This window comes from Schistocerca nitens, chromosome 8 (assembly GCF_023898315.1).
Source record: "Schistocerca nitens isolate TAMUIC-IGC-003100 chromosome 8, iqSchNite1.1, whole genome shotgun sequence".
In the NCBI taxonomy this organism is placed as follows: Eukaryota; Metazoa; Arthropoda; class Insecta; order Orthoptera; family Acrididae; genus Schistocerca; species Schistocerca nitens.
The window spans coordinates 256,281,191-256,299,825 of record NC_064621.1 but is presented as its reverse complement, the minus strand read 5'-3'; the positions used below and the strand labels follow the sequence as shown (position 1 = coordinate 256,299,825).

The 18,635-nt window shown below is 45.2% G+C and overlaps 1 protein-coding gene across 1 annotated transcript in view; it reads left to right on the top strand.

Moving 5' to 3' along the window:
• The window catches only part of LOC126199261 (myrosinase 1-like), a 149,526-nt gene that overhangs the window by 119,267 nt on the left and 11,624 nt on the right, over positions 1–18,635 (top strand). The window contains exons 9-10 of the mRNA XM_049936065.1: positions 6,571–6,705; positions 7,018–7,124. Of these exons, the coding sequence (XP_049792022.1) occupies positions 6,571–6,705; positions 7,018–7,124 (242 nt within the window). The remainder of the gene's footprint in view (positions 1–6,570; positions 6,706–7,017; positions 7,125–18,635) is intronic.

The following is an 18,635-nucleotide window of genomic DNA, read 5'->3' as shown; positions in this document are numbered from 1 at the left end:
AAAAGTACTGGTCTGGGCCGCCATTTCTTCCAAAGGAATCATTGGCCCATTTTTCAGATCCGAAACGATTACTGCATCACGCTATCTGGACATTCTTCGTGAACTTGTGGCGGTACAAACTGCCTTAGACGACACTGCGAACACCTCGTGGTTTATGCAAGATGGTGCCCGGCCACATCGCACGGCCGACGTCTTTAATTTCCTGAATGAATATTTCGATGATCGTGTGATTGCTTTGGGCTATCCGAAACATACAGGAGGCGGCGTGGATTGGCCTCCCTATTCGCCAGACATGAACCCCTGTGACTTCTTTCTGTGGGGACACTTGAAAGACCAGGTGTACCGCCAGAATCCAGAAACAATTGAACAGCTGAAGCAGTACATCTCATCTGCATGTGAAGCCATTCCGCCAGACACGTTGTCAAAGGTTTCGGGTAATTTCATTCAGAGACTACGCCATATTATTGCTACGCATGGTGGATATGTGGAAAATATCGTACTATAGAGTTTCCCAGACCGCAGCGCCATCTGTTGTTGACAATTGTAACTACTGTAATTTCGAAAGTTTGTCTGCCTGAAAATGTACTGTTGTCTCAAGCATATTGCAACAAACGGTGTGTTTCTATCGCTGCTCGTTTAGTTTGTATTGCCGTTTCAAATATACCGGTCATTTTTGAAACACCCTGTAAAAGAAAAATCACACCAGGTTGCTAAGCCTTGAAAGTCAAGAGTCCATGCTGTGTTTGTTCACTTACACTGTTCGTGCAATGATTAAATGTGAGCCTTGTTGCATGTACGTGGGTTTGGTGACTGCTAAAGGCCGCCAGCAAACCACAAACGTCGGGAAATTTCAAATTACTGCAATCTGAGACTGGGCGCAATTTGTACATCTCTTTCTACAGTTCATTACTAGAACTGATGTACAGGATCAGCTACGTGACTTGCCTTGCAGTGAAGAACGAAACGAAGTAAACTGACCTCCCAACTCTCGTTTGCCTTGTCGGAGCAGATAAATGAAAGGAGAAAGCAATGATCCCGTAGCCCAGACTGTTGTTGGTTTTGCACCAACTGTAACAGCAACGTCTGTTGTGGCTGCTGGAATTCTTACTGCTTCCCAAGCTGTTGCTGTTCCTGAAACTGCTGCTACCGCAACTTTATAAAGTCAACATCCATGCTTCATACTGAGTAGTTACACAGTCAGCACTTCTCTGCCTTAGGTGGCACAATTAGAACGCCGTTTACGATCACTCGTACTAACAGTGATGCAGAGAGTGGTAACATGAAGGCGGTTCCTGTGGGCGGTGACGGTGTAGTTCACAAAATGAACGGCTAGCCAGAGGCAGAGTCCAGAGCAGTAAAAATTGTCGAAAGTGTGCGCAAACAGTCCAGGAACAATTCGTGTCGAAAAACGTAAACCCAGAAAAGGTTAATTACATTGCTATCAATGGCGCGTATCGAAGGCTTCAGAGCAGAGTTGCGATCTATCAAAATAACGGTTCTTTAGGTCTGGTGCACTACGTAAATGACGCAGTAAATTTCAGTATTGCCGGTACTAATGGTAGCATTGGTAGGAAAAGAAACATAAATAATAGTGTAAGAAAGAAACTGGGATCCTACGACATCTCTTTGATCTGTTTTGTTTGGTTGTTTGTTTAGCACATAATTATAACCACACATAATTCAGCGTTAGTCCGTTGTGTATTTTATATCCTTATAGAATATAAAATGTGTTTTATAAATAATATAAATTAGTTGATTGTGTAACTTATGTACTCCTATATAAACTAAGCAGTCATTTTTGTTGCAAGTACAGTTTACATACACTAACATAAAAACCATGTATATAATTCTTGTTGTGACTTTGGACTCAATAGAATGTTCTTCATAATTATCAAAGTCAAGAGTTTCCTGTTATCCCTGATAAATGCGAAAGCTGTTTATGACTAACAGAAATACGATTTACATAAGTTCGGATGTAATGAAGAAGAAGCAATGTTTGGTTTATTTTTGTTTTGCATCCTACTTTTTATTTTATTTTTTTTATTTTTTATTTTTTTATTTTTTTATTTTTTTTACTTCACCGTTTCGTTATCCAATCGTTTATTTATCGTCACTCAGTGTCAAGAGGGCTCAGTTGTTAGGGAATCTAATAAGACACTGATCGCTTACGTAAAGAAAGTAATCATTATGGGGTGACGCCCATAGGTATGCAACATATGTGAAGTACAGGTAATGCGGCTATGTCCTTAGCCGGCCAAAGCTACTAGGAAAACTACCTCAGTATACGCTTACTTAAGATTTTCTACCGTAGCCTAAGACAGTTTTACAGCTCTACTTTGGAGAATAGTAAGAACTGCCGGACAAGCGTGGGCCAGCGGTACTTATGGACACCACAGCGTTAGTGAACGGGTCCACATGACGAGCCAGCAGCAGCGACCTCCCCGAGATTAAACTGCAGCCATCGTATGAAGCTTGAGTATGTTTGATCTCACCTCCATATCGATACTCAGGGTGCGTGGAGAGTTCGAATCACTGTCAGATACTAAACACTTCATGTCTCAACTTCTCTCTTTCTTACAAACTGCCACTGTAGAACGGAATCGTATACAAGCCCTACAGCAGTGATTGGAATCAAATGGCACGCTCATGTGATCGCTCACAAATCAAACCACTTCACTCTTGTATTTACCACCATACACACCTATCTGTCATGGAAGAACAGAGCTGCTATAAACTACTGAGGAATCGGACTGTGACTCTCGAAAACCCAAGTACGAATCACATGTATATGCTTATTGGGAAGTACACCAGGCAGCGTGTATGACGACTACACTCAGACAACCATGGCTGCCGTTAGCCATGGCCATCGTGTTACAAGTTTTTTCTCTATGCATTTTCTACATCTGCAGACATACTACACAGGCCACCGTATGGTGTTGGACGTAGGGTACCCTGTGCCACTACTAGTCACTTCCCTTCTTATTCCACTCGCAAATAGAGCGAGGGAAAAACGACTACCTACACTACTGGCCATTAAAATTGCTACACCATGAAGATGACGTGCTACAGGCGCGAAATTTAACCGACAGGAAGAAGATGCTGTGATATGCAAATTATTAGCTTTTCAGAACATTCACACAAGGTTGGCGCCGGTGGCGACACCTACAACGTGCTGACAAGAGGAAAGTTTCCAACCGATTTCTCATACACAAACAGCAGATGACCGGCGTTGTCTGGTGAAACGTTGTTGTGATGCAACGTGTAAGGAGGAGAAATGCGTACCATCACGTTCCCGACTTTGATAAAGGTCGGATTGTAGCCTATCGCGATTGCGGTTTATCGTATCGCGACATTGCTGCTCGCATTGGTCGGGATCCAATGACTGTTAGCAGAATATGGAATCGTTGGGTTCAACAGGGTAATACGGAACACCATGATGGATCCCAACGGCCTCGTATCACTAGCAGTCGAGATGACAGGCATCTTATCCGCATGGCTGTAACGGATCGTACAGTCACGTCTCGATCCCTGAGTCAATAAATGGGGACGTTTGCAAGACAACAACCATCTGCACGAACAGTTCGACGACGTTTGCAGCAGCATGGACTATCAGCTCGGAGACCATGGCTGCGGTTACCCTTGACGCTGCATCACAGACAGGAGCGCCTGCGATGGTGTTCTCAACGACGAACCTGGGTGCACGAATGGCAAAACGTAATTTTTTCGGATGAATCCAGGTTCTGTTTACAGCATCATGATGGTCGCATCCGTGTTTGGCTACATCGCGGTGAACGCACATTGGAAGCGTGTATTCGTCATCGCCATACTGTCGTATCACCGTGCGTGATGGTATGGCGTGTTATTGGTTAGACTTCACGGTCACCTCTTGTTCGCATTGACGGCACTTTGAACAGTGGACGTTACATTTCAGATGTGTTACGACCAGTGGCTCTACCCTTCATTCGATCCCTGCGAAACCCTACATTTCAGCAGGATAATGCACGACCGCATGTTGCAGGTCCTGTACGGGCCTTTCTGGATACAGAAAATGTTCGACTTCTGCCCTAGCCAGCACATTCTCCAGACCTCTCACCAACTGAAAACGTCTGGTCAATGGTAGCCGAGCAACTGGCTCGTCACAATACGCCAGCCACTACTCTTGATGAACTGCGGTATCGTGTTGAAGCTGCATGGGCAGCCGTGCCTGTACACCCCACCCAACCTCTGTTTGACTCAATGCTTAGGCGTATCAAGGCCGTTATTGTGTATACGCCACCGTACGAGCCCTAATCTCTCTAACCTTCTCTTCACGGTCCTTACGTGAAATGTATGTTGCCGGCAGCAGAATCTTTCTACAGTCAGCCTAAAACGCCGTTTCTCTAAATTTTCTCAATAGTGCTCCTCGAAAAGAACGTCGTCTTCCCTCGAGGATTCCCATTTGTGTTCCTGAAGCGTCTCCGTAATACTTGCATGTTGCTCGAATTTACTGGTAACGAATCTAGCATCGCACCTCTGAATTGCTCCAGCTCATTTAATCCGATCTGGTGCGGATCCAAAACACTCGAACAGATCTCAACAATGAGTTGCATTCGTGTCCTAGATGCTGTGTCCTTTACAGATAACCACACTTTCCTAAAATTCTCTCAATAAAAAGAAGTCGATCGTTTGCCTTCCATACTACAATCCCTATATGCTCATTCCATTTCATATTGCTTTGCAACGTTATGCCTAGACGTTTGATCGAATTGACTAATGCAGTACTCGAACGTTGTGGATTTGTTTTTCCTATTCATCTCCATCATCTTATATTTTTCTAGATTTAGAGCTAGCTGCCATTCATCACACCAAATAGAAATTTTGTTTAAGTTATCTTGTATTCTTCTACAGTCACTCACGGTCGATTGATCTACACTGAGAGGTGCGACAGTAATGCTATGAAACTGGTTAAAAAGACACACTTAGAAACATTTTTAACAACTACAATGGTGCCACGTTCAAAGTAATTCCTTTGTGTCTGCACACACTTACTCCACCTGTGTTTCCAGTGTTGGTAGCGTTTCTGAAACTCATCTCCCTGTATATCAGCAAAAGCCCTTGCTACAGCTGTTTGTGAAACTCATCTCCCTGTATATCAGCAAAAGCCCTTGCTACAGCTGTTTTTGTATGCCGAACTGTTGCAAGGTGGTGTCTTTTAACGACTGACTTCCTGGAAACAAAATAAATGACTCTAGGCTGTGTTGGCTGAATAAGGAGGTTGTGGTAGCACAGCAACTGACTTTGACTTCAAAAACTTCCCAGCAAACAATGCAATATGGGATGTTGCATTATCCTGATCCAGGATCAGTTGTTAGCTATTTGTCGACGAACACAACGGGCCCGTTTACAAAGTATTTCGGGAATTTCTTGGTCGTAATATCGATTTATTGTCTGACCTAAAGGCAGCAACCCCCTGTACACAATACACGTGGAGTCAAACAAACACACCAGCATTCATTGCCCCTTTGACATCTACATTCTCGCTCTCTTTGGTCTTGGCGATTCTTTTAACATCATTGCAAATATTGACGTTTCGTCTCGGAGTCTTTCTGGAAAACCCAACTTCATCACCAGTGATAACTCGGTACAGTAATTTTTGGCTCTGTTCCACTTCTTCCTACAGATCAGCAGTCACAGTCCGCCCTCGAACTTTTTATTGCTGTGTTAGATTTTTGGGAACCATTTTGGTACAAAGTTTTCTCATTCTCAGGTATTCCGTCAGTATCAGACGAACAGTTTCCCGATTAATGTACAATAATTTTCATTGTTAATCTTTGACCAACGAGCACCGATTCACTCACCCTGGCTATGTTATCTGTTCGTGCTACTGATGGTCACCCACTGTGGTGTTCATCGTCGACATTGATTCTGCCTCCAGAAAGCATTTCGTCCCAACGAAACTCGTGTGCCCTTGATAAAACTTCGTTTTCAAAAGCCTGCTGAAGCTTACCGTATGTTACTGCGGCATTCTCATCGACTTTCATACAGAAAAATATGATATAAAGTTGTGCAATATTCCGACATTCCATTCGTAACGAGCCGTAAACAGAGGATTTCACTCTTTAGTTACCTACTGCTGACAAACACTGCAGGTGCAAGTCGTTTTCGGTTGTGGAAGAAGTCCAAATTCACATACTTCCTGCGGTAGCAGGCTGCCAGGTTGCCGTGCTAGGGACTTCACTGTCGCTCAAAGGTACGAAATTGGAATCTACAGTGGAAAGATTCTCTCGTGGACTGGCACCCAAATATTCCACACTCCCTCCTATCCCATTAATACAACTTTCTTCCTCTGTTAGCACCATCAATAGCAACAATCTGTGTAATGGCCTTTGTGGTTCGTACACTGCAACGGTTATTGCATGAGGATAAGTTATAATAAGACAAATTTAAATTTTGCTACTCAGCTTGTAACATTTGATTCAATCAAAGTGGTATTTGAATATTCCGTGAGATGTCTTTACCGAACATAAGCAGGAGTTATAGAGCAACAGAACACACGAAGGTTTGGTAGTTTGAACGGTTTCTCTGTTACAGGTCGTTCCCTGGGGTTTCCGTAAGCTACTTAACTGGATTGCAAGAAACTATAATAACCCACCTGTTTTCGTAACTGAAAACGGTTTCTCAGACAGAGGAGCACTGGACGACACGGATCGCCAAGAATATTATAAGGTGAGTTTTTTTTAGTAATATAATGCACTTGTGTTTGCTGGTAATTTTTAAAGTCGACTTCTGCATGGTCAAGATAACTCTAGTATATTGAAAATTAACTCTCGTTTTTACTAATGAGTGAGCTTTATGCGCGTTACAGAATACATGTTTACATTATTAGCAAAATATGTAGATATATGTAGAGCTTACTGGTATACAAACACTTTCTTAAACATAAAAAATTTTCCTTAGGCTGGTTCTTATTATTATTCCAGGCCTACAAAGCCTGAAACTTCTTGTCATGCTAAAAAAAATGCCATCATTTTTCCGCAGCAATACCTGGCACAATTGCTGATGGCCGTAAACATCGACGGGAACAACGTCATTGGTTACACAGCATGGAGCTTAATGGACAACTTCGAATGGATGAGCGGCTACACGTAAGTACTGTGTAGGTCAAGCCTTGTAGAAGGCGTTCTTCTCGTCAGTAATACACTCCTGGAAATGGAAAAAAGAACACATTGACACCGGTGTGTCAGACTCACCGTACTTGCTCCGGACACTGCGAGAGGGCTGTACAAGCAATGATCACACGCACGGCACAGCGGACACACCAGGAACCGCGGTGTTGGCCGTCGAATGGCGCTAGCTGCGCAGCATTTGTGCACCGCCGCCGTCAGTGTCTGCCAGTTTGCCGTGGCATACGGAGCTCCATCGCAGTCTTTAACACTGGTAGCATGCCGCGACAGCGTGGACGTGAACCGTATGTGCAGTTGACGGACTTTGAGCGAGGGCGTATAGTGGGCATGCGGGAGGCCGGGTGGACGTACCGCCGAATTGCTCAACACGTGGGGCGTGAGGTCTCCACAGTACGTCGATGTTGTCGCCAGTGGTCGGCGGAAGGTGCACGTGCCCGTCGACCTGGGATCGGACCGCAGCGACGCACGGATGCACGCCAAGACCGTAGGATCCTACGCAGTGCCGTAGGGGACCGCACCGCCACTTCCCAGCAAATTAGGGACACTGTTGCTCCTGGGGTATCGGCGAGGACCATTCGCAACCGTCTCCATGAAGCTGGGCTACGGTCCCGCACACCGTTAGGCCGTCTTCCGCTCACGCCCCAACATCGTGCAGCCCGCCTCCAGTGGTGTCGCGACAGGCGTGAATGGAGGGACGAATGGAGACGTGTCGTCTTCAGCGATGAGAGTCGCTTCTGCCTTGGTGCCAATGATGGTCGTATGCGTGTTTGGCGCCGTGCAGGTGAGCGCCACAATCAGGACTGCATACGACCGAGGCACACAGGGCCAACACCCGGCATCATGGTGTGGGGAGCGATCTCCTACACTGGCCGTACACCACCGGTGATCGTCGAGGGGACACTGAATAGTGCACGGTACATCCAAACCGTCATCGAACCCATCGTTCTACCATTCCTAGACCGGCAAGGGAACTTGCTGTTCCAACAGGACAATGCACGTCCGCATGTATCCCGTGCCACCCAACGTGCTCTAGAAGGTGTAAGTCAACTACCCTGGCCAGCAAGATCTCCGGATCTGTCCACCATTGAGCATGTTTGTGACTGGATGAAGCGTCGTCTCACGCGGTCTGCACGTCCAGCACGAACGCTGGTCCAACTGAGGCGCGAGGTGGAAATGGCATGGCAAGCCGTTCCACAGGACTACCTACATCCAGCATCTCTACGATCGTCTCCATGGGAGAATAGCAGCCTGCATTGCTGCGAAAGGTGGGTATACACTGTACTAGTGCCGACATTGTGCATGCTCTGTTGCCTGTGTCTATGTGCCTGTGGTTCTGTCAGTGTGATCATGTGATGTATCTGACCCCAGTAATGTGTCAATAAAGTTTCCCCTTCCTGGGACAATGAATTCACGGTGTTCTTATTTCAATTTCCAGGAGTGTATTTCTCTGTCCGCGGACAAGATTCCCTGGGAGTGGCAAATACCTGAGTTTCCATTTTTCGTTTTGCTGTGTTGGTCAGTTTCGTAACACCCAACAAGAAGTAAATCTTTTAGATGCCTCAAGAAACCTAATTATACTCTAGAGAAGTAGAGAATTCTGTAATGAATAAAAACCCCAAATTCCAATTGGGGAAGACGTGATGAAGTGCCTCCTCATGCCCCCCTGCACCTAACCCCCTCCCCCCCCTCAAATTCTCCAACTTGCGGACGCCGATGTTCAGGGTCGTCACATTTAATGCAATTTCTCTGTCTGATAATATGTATATTGGCAATCTCATTTTTGTTCTTGTCATTGTCATTTCCTATTTGTTATTGGGAATATTGTGTTAAGAGCAAATATGTTCTCAACTCGGAAAATTCTAGTAACTACATCATCAGTTGTTTTCGTAATATACGTAGAAACCAAGACTAGCTTTCGTCAGAATTTAATGTTTACCGATGACATTTTAATTCTGTTAGAGATAGCAAAGGACTTCGAAGAGTTGTTGAACGGAATGGACAGTTGTCCATATTATCAGGTGACCATCAACAAAACTGAAATAAGTGTATTGGAATGTTGTCGAATTAAATCAGGAGATGCTGTGGGAATTATATTAGGAAATAAAACACTTAAACTAGTAGATGAGTTTTGTTATTTGGGCTCTAAAATAACTGATTATGAAATTTTTGGCACAATCTGACGAAAGGAACGAATCGGTCGATAGGCATGAAAGAATCGGCAATTCGGTAATGGCGACAGCGGTGACGGCGGGGGGCGGGGGGGGGGGGGGGTCAAAAAATTGGAACATTGTAGAGGGAGTCCAAGGTTTGAATACAGTAAGCTGGTACTAATTGACGTAGGTTGTCGCAGTTATTCAGTGATGAAGAGGCTAGAACAGGATGGAGACCTGCATGAAACCAGTCTTCGGACTGAAGGACACAACAGCAGCAGAAGTAGCAACAACAAAAACCCAAAGAATCGTTTTTGTTTCTTCACGTCGTGGAATAGCTTCGTTTATTAGTTTCTGTAACTCTTCATAGGAATCTATCCCCATATCTTAGGTGGAAAACTTCGATGCAGAGACGTGAATTACCTGATGTTTATTTTTAAGACAAGACTTGGTATACTGTAATAAATTTCTTTAGTTTCTAGTTTCTGATGTGCACTTAAATCTACATCTGATTCTCCTCCCAGCCCCATTCTTCTGCAGTGGACATACATCATGACTATTATTCCATTTAGCCTTCTTTTCATCGACGCTTTCGTGGTAATCCTACTTTGCTGTGTATGATTTGATTGAAGTACTAGTCCAACTAATTTAACCCATCTTTGAACCACAAAGTTCGGATACTTATTGTCCCGAATAAAAGTAAAGAAGGCAGTTATATTTCTATGAATGTGTATTCACCTGTTTATCCAAAATTCATATAGTACTGTTGGATGGAGATGATGGGGATGCCAGCTCCCTGCCCGTTTTTAATGTTATAGCTTGACGATATTTTTACAGCTGATTTAGTCTGACGTCGGTTCCTTGTTCCCTAACAGTAGCAATAGCAAAATTTTGTATTCATAGCTTTAAACATACTCAACTATTGCTGTTTAGTCATAATAATCAATTCTCATTAATTTTTTTCTACCCATGGCGCCAAAAAGCCTGCTGGGAACGCGATATCTGTCCCAATATTTTTCAGACCCACTTTCAGTACTAAGTTGTGGAATCGAATATTTTTGGCTCTGATTCTCTTTAAGTTTTGATACAATTTATCTGATAATCTACTGAGAACCTGGATATTGTTTTGTACTTCAAGGTTTTGGGGCGACGTTTTGCATTATGGCTGTTTTACATAGAGCTCAAAGTAAACACCAGGTGGAAACAAAGCTCTGTCTATTAGTCGCAAACTGGTCTGCAGAGTCTCACGCAATTCATGCATATGTGGTGTCTGTTCTTTTAGAGATGTCCGATTGAGCATACACCACGTGTATAATTAAGACGATGATGGCCAATGATCCCTTTACTGATGATGTTCGAACTCTTACGGGAATCGGTGAAATACCACGAGTGATGAGGCTAATTGGCAAGGAGCACTACATGTGAAGTGGGCTGGTAAGTTGAAAACTTAGATCTGACGGGAGGCGCGCTACGGTAGTCCGTGCAGTTGCGATGACCACTGTGTCGGTATGGCGTAGCCGTCAATGCATCTTCCTAGCAAACAGTTTTACGCTTAGCAGTGGTGAGGCGCGAAAGTATTGTTTGCGCCTCGCCAGCGGAGCTGCATGCGAGCAGTTATTTACTTCCTACCTGTTGCGAGTCGTTAGGCACACATTCCAAATATGGTGCAATCAATTAGGCAGGCAACGTTCCAATCACGTTCCAACAGAAACGCGACAGACCAAGTGCATATGAGGATGAAGGAATACCATGAGACCATCTACGTCTGAAAACCCTGGAAATCGTGGGCATCCACTTCTCAATTACGTCCAGAGTCGTTTACGTCAAGATGATAAATGCCTAGGTGTGCACATCTGTAGTGAACAAATTCAGGAACTCACCAAAGCTGAAACACTCAGATGGACACGTTAGGACGGTTACAGTGTACCTTGTAGGCCTAGGTTTGCGCACACTTATAGTCTTGGAACTCCACTTCGAGGTGCCGGCATTCGTCTTAACTGCGGCTTTCCGACCGCACCCATGTGATCGAGAAATGGCAGAGTCTTATAAGGTGTACAATGGTGTTCGCCAAATAAAAACTGACAGAAATACGTTCCGTCCTACCGGAGCATCGGCGGTTGCCGTTTGATGGTAATGTACGATTGCCAGCCACGCTCTTGTTCTGGCTAAGGCCAGGAAAGCCATCTCAACGCCGACTGACGCAAACACCGGTCGGAGACTCGGCGCCACCAGCGGAGATCCAGCTACGTCAAAGTGGCGGAGACATCCCCCATGGACGAAGGAAGCACCGATCATTTACGTCCTGATTCTCCAGCGAGGACACGACTCACTTCACGACGCCACACCAGGCGACACTGACACCCAGAACTGCCGTCAACAGGCGAACCTCATGTCCGTAAGCAATGATTACCTCGCAAACATAAAAAGCGACGGGGCGCACCTTCCGACGATTGCCTCATCTGCGTGACGGAACGGGAAAGTGACGTCGTTGCAGAAGGCATAGAGGAGGCGCCTACCGCGGGGCGAGCTGGCCAGACACCTTATACGTTCCAGATGCGGCCCCGTCGTCGCCTCTTGACCTGCTATCTGCGCCGCCATGGGAAACTGACCTTCTATCAGCTGCCATAGGAAAGAGACAGGGGATCTGACCTTTTGAACTTGCACGCAACAGCAGCTGGCACTTACGCCCCATGGGCAGACGACGTTGGATGTGGCGCGACGACAGAAAAGAGGGTGGACAATAAGAACTATACCCAGCGTGCCCTTACCGCTGCGGCGAACAAGTAAGTGGCAGTAAGCTGCGCTTAGGCGACAGTACCCCATACTGTCGACATCGATGACAACACCATCTAAGGTAGAAGCAAGACAACAATCAACTTCAGTACCATCAGAACGTGTCATAAATTCTCCAAGTTGCAGGGTACGCTTAATGCTACGATCATCGACATCGCTCCTGCAAGAGATCCACGCAGTCGGATTTCCTGACCTCTTCGGTTACACAGCTGAGCTTCGCCCGCCGGCAGTGTCGTCGCCGACATACTTAGTGTTTGGCAACAGATGACGTTCGATATCTCCCCAGACCACGGAGCATGGCCGCCATGGTGGACGGAGTGTGAGTCATCAGTTCCTATACCCCTACCGGTGCAGATCGACGGCGGGAACGCTTCAGCATTTTTGCAGAGAACATGGGGCTGCTCTCTCATGATCGGTTTGACGTTCTGGTTATTGGCGGGGACTTTTGTTGCACATAAGCACCTTCGGACCAACTTCAGCGCCATTTCCCGAGCACTGATCTTGACATACTCATCCACAATCTTCAGCTGGTAGACACATGACGCCACATACACTGTGATAGACCCTGCTATACTCACTTCACCAGTCACTCATCCAGCCGGCCCGACGGATTTATGGAATTTCCTAATTACAGACGGCGATGTGTAATGCGAAACTACGGTCAATAATATTCTCGGATCACTCGGCCTACATCTGTGCCACAGCTCTCAGTTCCCTTAGGGTATGGGAAAGCAGGAGCCCATGGAAGCTCATGCCACCCATTTCTCCTCTCCAGTCCGTCGTGTAGCTGGTGAAGATACATGGAATAAGTGTGTCTGTCATTGCGGTCCTTATCCCTCGGTCGTAAGATGATAAGACGATGGACTAACTGCGAAACCGGCCCTCAGGCGAACTTTCATGATGTACCGTAGGGAAGCAGCTGCGTGTCGTACAGTCCTCAGATAGTTTTCAGAGCAGTCGCCCTCACCAGACAGACACGCATCAGTCAATCGTGCCAAAGTAGAGATCGTTCCTCTCATGCACCTCCATTTGGAAGGAGGCGTAGTACACACGATTCCACAAGATCGCTTGCCCACAGAACGACCTTCAATGTCTGACATACAGACGGAGTGCAAAAGGCGGCGACGGACGCTAGTCCACGTTATCTCCATGGAGGGCAGTAGACATCTCAATGAACAACGGGATACAGCCAAGGCTTTTGATGACCATTAAGTTCTAATGTATTCGGCATGGAAACCGGATGTGGCTGTCGTTACAGACGTCTCAGGACTGATCCATGCCCCCGTGCCGTAGGCATGGAGGCGGACTTGACAGGAGACGTGCCAGAAGACGAGGTGTCTGATGCCAGAGACCGACACGCGGCCAGCAACAGGGACCAGACGGTCTCCCTTTGAAGTTTCATCGGACCTTGAAACTGCTGTTGGTGTCGTGCTGGACAGAGATACACCAAGGACTGGTACCTCCAGATGTACCACTTCCTGTAAACTTCTTACGAGGACTGATAGTGCCTATTCATAACCGAATGGTTGGTCCTGTATCCTTGATTACCGACCCTTGACGCTGCTGGATAGTCGTATGAAAATTTTCACTATGTTACTGGCTCAGAGTTTCAGTAGTACTATGTTGTTGTTGTACTCTTCAGTCCTGAGACTGGTTTGATGCAGCTCTCCATGCTACTCTATCCTGTGCAAGTTTCTTCATCTCCCAGTACGTACTGCAGCCTACATCCTTCTGAATCTGCTTAGTGTATTCATCTCTTGGTCTCCCTCTACGATTTTTACCCTCCACGCTGCCCTCCAGTACTAAATTGGTGATCCCTTGATGCCTCAGAACATGTCCTACCAACCAGTCCCTTGTTCTAGTCAAGTTGTGCCACAAACTCCTCTTCTCCCCAATTCTATTCAATACCTCCTCATTAGTTATGTGATCTACCCATCTAATCTTCAGCATTCTTCTGTAGCACCACATTTCGAAAGCTTCTATTCTCTTCTTGTCTAAACTATTTATCGTCCATGTTTCACTTTCATACATGGCTACACTCTATACAAATACTTTCAGAAACGACTTCCCGACACTTAACTCAGTACTCGAAGTTAACAAATTTCTCTTCTTCGGAAACGCTTTCCATTATCCTCGTTTTGCTTTTGTTGATGTTCATCTTATACCCTCCTCTCAAGACACTGTCAATTCCGTTCAACTGCTCTTCCAAGTCCTGTGCTGTCTCTGACAGAATTACAATGTCATCGGCGAACCTCAAACTTTTTAATTCTTCTCCATGGATTTTAATACCTTCTCCGAACTTTCCTTTTGTTTCCTTTACTGCTTGCTCAATATACAGATTGAATAACATCGGGGAGAGGCTACAACCCTGTCTCACTCCCTTCCCAACCACTGCTTCCCTTTCATGTCCCTCGACTCTTATAACTGCCATCTGGTTTCTGTACAAATTGTAAATAGCCTTTTGCTCCCTGTATTTTACCCCTGCCACCTTCAGAATTTGAAAGAGAGTATGCCAGTCAATATTGTCGAAAGCTTTCTCTAAGTCTACAAATGCTAGAAATGTAGGTTTGACTTTCCTTAATCTTTCATCTAAGATACGTCGTAGGGTCAGTATTGCCTCACTTGTTCCAACATTTCTACGGAATCCAAACTGATCTTCCCCGAGGTCGGCTTCTACCAGTTTTTCCATTCATCTGTAAAGAATTCGCTTAGTATTTTGCAGCTGTGACTTATTAAACTGATAGTTCAGTAATTTTCACATCTGTCAACACCTGCTTTCTTTGGGATTGGAATTATTATATTCTTCTTTAAGTCCGAGGGTATTTCGCTGTCTCATACATCTTGCTCACCAGATGGTAGAGTTTTGTCAGTACTGGCTCTCCCAAGGCTGTCAGTAGTTCTAATAGTTGTACTATACAGTATGTAATTATCAGGATCAGGCATCGTTCGTGAGTCCCCACAACGTTCGCGCAACTCTGTGTCGATACACAGACTTGATAACACAGACGAAGGTTTGGTGCATACCACGTGCACAGGCATCCATCGATTTTAGTCAAGCATTTTACCGAGTTGACCACTCATCATTGTATGCAGTTCTCCGGAGCACACGATATCAAAGATCCCTTTATCGAAGTGCTGATGCGCCTGCAACACGATGCATCGTCGACAGCGCTCGTTGATGGTCTTTTAATGTCAACCGTCCAGATTCACCGCTCAGTGCACCGAGGCTGCCCGTTATCAGTGATATTATACGCGTTGACCTTGGAACCATTATTATGCGGCCTGCGCCATAGACTGAGTGGGATAATGCTCGAAACCGCCACATCAACAAAAGCAAAACGAGGTTAATGGAATGTAGTCAAATTAAATCGAGTGATGCTGAGGGGATTAGATTAGGAAATGAGACACTTAAAGTAGTAAAGGAGTTTTGCTATTTAGGGAGTAAAATAACTGATGATGGTCGAAGTAGAGAGGATATAAAATGTAGACTGGCAACGGCAAGGAAATCGTTTCCGAAGAAGAGAAATTTGTGTCAGGAAGTCGTTTCTGAAAGTATTTGTATGGAGTGTAGCCATGTATGGAATTGAAACATGGACGATAAATAGTTTGGACAAGAAGAGAATAGAAGCTTTCGAAATGTGGTGCTACAGAAGAATGCTGAAAATTAGGTGGGTAGATCACATAACTAATGAGGAGGTATTGAATAGGATTGGGGAGAAGAGAAGTTTGTGGCACAACTTGACTAGAAGAAGGGATCGGTTGGTAGGACATGTTTTGAGGCATCAAGGGATCACAAATTTAGCATTGGAGGGCAGCGTGGAGGGTAAAAATCGTAGAGGGAGACCAAGAGATCAATACACTAAGCAGATTCAGAAGGATGTAGGTTGCAGTAGGTACTGGGAGATGAAGAAGCTTGCAAGGATAGAGTAGCATGGAGAGCTGCATCAAACCAGTCTCAGGACTGAGGACCACAACAACAACAACCGCCACCTTCCGATGCAACGCTTACGTGGACTACGTGACGCTGGTGCTCCGTAGTGGTGATGATATGAGATTCGCCATGGATTGGATCAGGACATTCGCCGCAGTCTCGGGTAGCCGAGTTATCGTCGAAAAGTCAGTAGCCAAGCAAATCGGGACGGTATTGCCATCTGAGAGTGTCACCCCCTTGCACTTCAGCGACCAGATGAAATGCTTGGGTTTTAGACTTCACGAACTATATACGCCGTACGACAACCCACAATTATAGGTACCTCGTGCACCAGCTTAGAGCAGGGATAACAAATCACCACCTGCTGATCTTGAACATGCCCCAGAGGACACAGTATGGCAATGGCCAATGTCTACCTAGCGTCGCGCATTCCACACATCGCACAGCCACTTCCAATTACGAACCCAATGGACCGCAGCATTATGGCTACTCTCGGCTATTTCGTCAGCAGCGGAATGTTGTTTAAAGTTCGATACGAATCGCTCACCCTCCTCAAGGACAGGGGACGACTAGGGTTAGTAAACCTTTACGATAGAGCGGTGGCCTAGTTCTCTACTTCACATTTACGGTAATGGCATCGCTGGCGCACCAGCCTCATGACCTTGCTTTTCGAAGCTTCAGCGCTAGCCTCCCTCGAGCCCATGGTGTCGTTGTAAAACATACCAGCCCGTTTCTTCCACCTTGGACGTTTTTATTTGTAACTCAGTTACACGTGCTAGGCTTCCACCCTTGGCGAACAAGATCTATTGCGCCCTGAAACGATGACGACAACAGACTGTGGTGGAAACGAGATATCCCAGCACGCGTTGGAGTGTCGTGTGGCGGACAGACCACACTGACATACTCGACTCTGACGTCCAATTCACTTGGTATCTGAGAGTCAATAGGAAAGAGATAACACAAGAACGTCTAAATAAAATCCATGTGCCGGCCGCGGTGGCCAAGCGGTTCTAGGCGCTTCAGTCCGGAACTGCGCGACTGCTACGGTCGCAGGTTCGAATCCTGCCTCGGGCATGGATGTGTGTGATGTCCTTAGGTTAGTTAGGTTTAAGTAGTTCTAAGTTGTAGGGGACTGATGACCTCAGATGTTAAGTCCCATAGTGCTGAGAGCCATTTGAACCATTTTTTTTTAAATCCATGTGGTGGAATCCCCCGAGTGTGTGCAGTGTAACGTGATTGGCATAGACGAACACGGCCTTAGCTGTGGAGACCGCCGCGGTCTGGTACTTCATCAAACAAACGTTGGCTTTTCTACTATGGGTAACACCGACACACGTCACAGGTGAAGCAGTTGTTCTTCTGGACGAAACGTACTATCCGAGGATACACTATCCGAGGTCAGGACCAACACCACGAGGATCCGAGACCGTACAGTCCATCACTTATTCAGTGACGGGCGAATGAATGTACCTGATATCGGGAACTACATACAGGATTGGCATTGTGCGCTAGTTACGAAACCCAAATATAGACTGTATTTTTCGAACTAGCTCTTGAGTGCACTACACAATGCGCCGCGCAGCTGCATCGTCTATGATGAGAAACGGTGAAGATGTTGCAATGTAGATGACTTTAAAACGAGCAACTCTGATCCACCGAAAGAAATGAGAAGACACGCTAGAATGATGAGGCACTGCGAGGACCCTAGTGTCAACAACTAGTGGAATGGTTATTATCTTTCAGTTGGGTGGACGGACTTCCATTTCCTTTAAAAAAAAATAAAGAAGTAAGTAAATGAATAAAATGAAATGGAATGAAGAAAAAATATAAACTGCAGATGGTTGTAAAATAACAAGTGATGAGAAGATCTACAAAAATATAAAGAAAATATCTGAAGTAATGGCCAAACGAAGGTTAACCTTTTTCGAACACTTCTACCGAATGGATGGAAACAGACTAAAAAACAAATACTCCTATATTTCTGGAAGAAGAAATCGACAATAGCAATGGTTACAGAAGTAAGGAAAGATCTGGAAAGAAACATCAAAGAATCAGAAATAGCAGAAAGAAACAGTTTTAAAAATGAAATACTAAATTTGAAAGGCTTTCAAAGCAGAAGAAATAAAAAAAATCGGGAACATGGACAGAGGAAAGGAAGAAACTTCATGGGAGAAAATGAGGGAATACTGGAAAAATAGGAAACAACAACAAAGGAAGAAGAGGAACTGAAGTTGTTAACGCGGTCTTAGATCGTCAATACGACTGTAAAAAAAAGAGAAAAAATAAACAATAAAAAAATAAAAATAAAACTCCGTTCTTTTTATTCTGAACTCCTGCCTCCCGATCCAGTCCCAGACGATTCTGCTTCTGGATAGCGTTTAGCTTGCTATTTTCTTCGCAAACTCCCCTCCCCCCGCAAACAAGTATTCAGAACATCTGAAGAAGAAAAAAAGTAAGCAGGAGACCCGGGTTCGAATCCCAACCCGGCCCAAATTTTCAACGTTTTTCCATTGATTTAAATAATTGACCACTGTTAGCTAATGTCATTAATTCCCTAGTGTCTTTAATCATTTCCTTTAAGCATTTCAGTTTTGAAGT